Source organism: Pectinophora gossypiella, chromosome 10 (assembly GCF_024362695.1).
Source record: "Pectinophora gossypiella chromosome 10, ilPecGoss1.1, whole genome shotgun sequence".
In the NCBI taxonomy this organism is placed as follows: domain Eukaryota; kingdom Metazoa; phylum Arthropoda; class Insecta; order Lepidoptera; family Gelechiidae; genus Pectinophora; species Pectinophora gossypiella.
The window spans coordinates 6004046-6008344 of NC_065413.1; the positions used below are offsets into that span (position 1 = coordinate 6004046).

The following is a 4299-nucleotide window of genomic DNA, read 5'->3' on the forward strand; positions in this document are numbered from 1 at the left end:
TACTCAAATCTTTAAAGTCTTAAGGGCCAAAATCATTTTTAAATTGAAACCTCATTGTTTAACTTTTGTGTCTGGAAATCTGGAGAAGGATGTGACCGCTGGGTTTTCATTGTGGAGAAAGTTGTAATCTCCTAAAATCCTCTGTTAATAGCAAAGCAATCGAATGAGTACCTACTGAGATTTACTAAACTGTATATCATTATCTATAATATCTACAGTATTACATCTACGGTATTTTATTGTGGGGTCGAACTGCTGATGTAGAAACTATTTTCATCATTCAGAAAAGGGCAGTTCGCGCTATTTATAATCAGCGTTGTCGGGCGTTAAGGGAGCTGTTTAAAGAAATAAATATACTGACGGTCGCAAGTCAATATATTTATGAAAACATTATGTATGTGCGTAAAAATGTATCTCTCCTTCCGAGAAACTGTGAAAGGCATACTTACAATACAAGGAATAAAAATAAAATTGTTGTTCAAAATTCTAGATTAAGTAAATTAAATTCATCTTTTTTGGGGTTATGTATACGTTTTTACAATAAAATACCAGATAATATTTTAAATTTGTCAGAGAATAAATTTAAAGCTCACGTGAAGCTTACTTTATGTAAAAAAGCTTATTATAAGATGAATGATTGTACAGTCTAAAAGAATTATCTGATAGGTATTGTTTCAAGTACCACGTATTAATACTTGGCTGAACAAATGGAGAATGCCGATGTATTTCACCCGGTTACGTCATCAGGTATAAGCTACACGAGATACAATTCTCAATCATGAGGTTCCAAGAAATCAGAATCAATTATTCAATGTAATTATCATTGACGAACTTGTTGAAGGTCAATGAAACATGAAAGAACAGGTACACACGAGTAAATTCAAGATTCTCCTGAAATAAGGAAGTTCCCTAACAATGTCTTTTTCCCGCCAGTATCTACTTACCGTAAGTAGAATAATAATAACATTATTTTCTGTTTGAGTAATATATTAAGAGGCAATGTAGAGGCAAAATTCTTTATGAGATAGAGAATATTATAATATTAAGCTATTCATATTTTATGAAATTTTTACTAAACAATAACGAGACTCGAGACCCAATAACATGATATTAAAGATTCACGTCTTTCACAAAAAGATTTACACAAGCAACGTGTTGTATCTTACCGATCTTGTGAAAGTTGAATTCTATTTTTTCTTGTTGCTTGCAGCGTTGCCTCTCTGAACCGCAAGTGAAATACGCTGCGCGATGAAAAAGCCAGCTCGAGCATCTCCGCCTCCAACCCTTATACGGCGACCAACATCACGCACCTAAGCGTTGGCCTCAGCGCCCCAAGGTCTCGCTGTCTCCAAGGCAATAGCACGAACTCATACATATTTTTGTATAAGTGGGGCGACATTGTATGATAGAACCACATTTTGTGGTCAATATGTAGTGACGAAAATTGAGAAAGGAATGCTTAGATGATCCGGACATGTAGAGAGAATAATTGAAAATAGACTTACAAAAAAATATGATGTGGGTGTAAGTGATTGAGTTGGAAGAGGAAGGCCTAGGCGTACATACCATGATCAAAACCAAGATACTTTTGAACGACGTCCAGGTCAAAAGTAGCCCCTGAAATGGCTCATGTAACGACTACCCACGTGCTTACATCAATAAGCGGTCCAATTGCTTCACGTGCCTCCCGAAGCACGGATTATCAATTTTGGACAAGCGGGTTTCAAATCAACCTAAACAAAACAATATTCTATCCGAACTTGGGATCACAGAGTGATTTTTGTGACATGTACGTATACTTTTGAATGTTTGTGTGGTACGGGAACCCTTGACCTTCGGATCATAAGTCCAACGCTCAACTAGCAACCATGGTGGTCGTTTGTCTTTTGGTAACTTTTGGTTTTGCCAACTAGGATTAAAGTTATGGGAGTGTATTGTATGGGATGTAAATATTTACAAAATCAAAATAGCATTTAACGTACAACAGTTTTAATCTTAATTATTTGTTTTTGGTTTTCTATTCTTCTTGACGTTCATTCTCATCAGAATATTGACGATAAGTTTCTTGTAGTTTATCCTGAAAATAGAATGCAAAAACATTTTTAATAATAAAAGTAAGAGCCTTTTTTCTTTGAAATAAAAGACAATTCCGACAGGCATAGCAAAATTCTAATTTGTAAATATTTGTTTATAATAAAAAACAAATACTGAGAATTATTGAGGACAGAAGAGGCAAGATGATTGGACACCTAATAAGACACGACGAATTTATTAAAAACATCATAAAAGGAAAGCTAGAAGGAAAGAGAGGATGGGGAAGACCAATAAGAGCTTACATGGAAAGAGTAAAGGAAAGGTTACCGTCGTGTCTTATAGGGAAGTCAAGGAATTGGCCTTTGATAGACTGGAATGGAAAATGCTACACCGACAAGAGCGTGGCTCTTAAATTGATGATGATGATGATGTTTATAATAACACCACCAGGAATCGAAATCACGAAAGTGGTAGCGCGACCATGGTACTTATCCTAGTGAGATAGGGCCCTTACTGCAGTATGTATTTGTACATTAGTAACATAGATAGCTGAATTAAGTACAAATACGCCTATACTTACAACAATCGACAGGCAGCACGCATTTCTTCAAAGAATCATGGTAGACATAATCCGGCTTGCAATCACAACTATTATACCGACACCCGGTCAGACATGTCTTGTTGACTTCCTTGTAGTCCGAACATAATCTTCCACAGTGGTTCCCACATCCTGACGTGGCGTTCCTGTCTCCACCACAGGAAGCTAAAAATGCATTGAAAAAATTATATTAGTACTTGTGATATTAAATAGAGCAGTGGTAGCCTAGTTGGTAGAATGTTTGACTCTCATTACAAGGTCGCAGGTTCAAATCCAACACAAATTCCAATCGTTTTCGAATTAAAAGCCAATTTATTTATTTAAGTACATCACAAACGAGATAGTAACATATATTAATAGAGTAATCAAATCAAATAAGTAGGTATGATTATCATGTGCTCAGTGGTGAAGGAAAAAATCTTGAGTTTGAAAAACCCACATACTCAACAAAATTTTCAGACATAATTGACTAGAGCTACTAGAGGTACTTTACTTGTAACTAGACTGGTGCTCCCGAGTTTCCCAAATGTATTTGTTACACATAGGTACCAAAAAAAAACCCAGTCACTAAACTTTCATAATAACTATTTTCTTACATCTTACGTATTTCAGGGATACTATAAATAAGTAACTTTGCACAAAACCATTATTAAAATAAAACAAATGACTTACGACACTCCTTTTTCGGGATGCAAGTGCCGTTAGCATTCCTGACGTAACCGTCGACGCAGACGCATTCCGGCTTGCATCTCGATGTGGCCCCCCCGCATGGCTTGGGGGTCCCGAGTTCCGCGCAAGAACTTGGCCCACAATGAGCGCATTCTACGTGCATTTCATTCTCTTTGCAGGCTAAGGAGCGTTTTACCACTGCGTGGATAAGACTATTAATGCGGATTGTTGTTATAAGTGATAAGTGTATATTCTGTCTGATAGTATATCTTTCGGATAAGTTCTTTTAGGTAAAAGAAGTTCGCGTAAAAGGCCCTATATGTTGTGAATTATGTTTTAGATAATAGAATTAGGTGATAAAGTATTTATAGGACGAACAAGAGGGGGAAGAGTTCTCAGGCCCTATATGTTGTGAAATATGTTTTAGATAATAGAATTAGGTGATAAAGTATTTATAGGACGAACAAGAGGGGGAAGAGTTCTCATGGAAGTTCTCAAGGAATTTGACAAAGTTTGAAACAGTTTGAAAAACAGAAAAGCTGCAATCATAACACTTATAAATTATTAAAAATCGTATAAAATATACAACAAAAATAGTTTTCAATCGATATACACATTCAAAACTCACCTTCGCTGTTAATATACAAAATCCATAACATAGAAACAAATATAACTGCACATTTTGACATTTTACTACTTCACTACACTTCTTAAAGGTATAAAATGTACCTTATAAGACAAACGTCTTATGACCGTTGCGGTATGTATACAACTAAATAGCATTTAAAAATTGCAACCAACGTATAGTACCTACCAGTAAGTAATATTTTTTCCTCTTTCCTTCACGAATGATTACCCATTGATTCATTCAATTTATTTTTTCCTTAGCAGAATATCCTCTAAGCGAAATCACAAGTCTGTGACGTAATAGATTCAACTTAAATATAATTAAAGCATATAACGTAATTGTTTTGTAATTAAACGTCACTGGGAAATAA

At 35.4% G+C, this 4299-nt stretch overlaps 1 protein-coding gene across 1 annotated transcript; it reads right to left on the bottom strand.

Annotated features, from left to right (window-relative positions):
- Positions 1–1972: 1972 nt before the first annotated feature.
- Positions 1973–4084, bottom strand: LOC126370318 (venom peptide BmKAPI-like). The gene is made up of 4 exons (XM_050015169.1): positions 3930–4084; positions 3305–3499; positions 2615–2797; positions 1973–2077 (listed from the first exon to the last, which is right to left on the bottom strand). Coding segments are annotated over exons 1-4 (441 nt in total). The 5' UTR covers positions 3991–4084; the 3' UTR covers positions 1973–2075.
- Between the last annotated feature and the right edge of the window lie 215 nt (positions 4085–4299).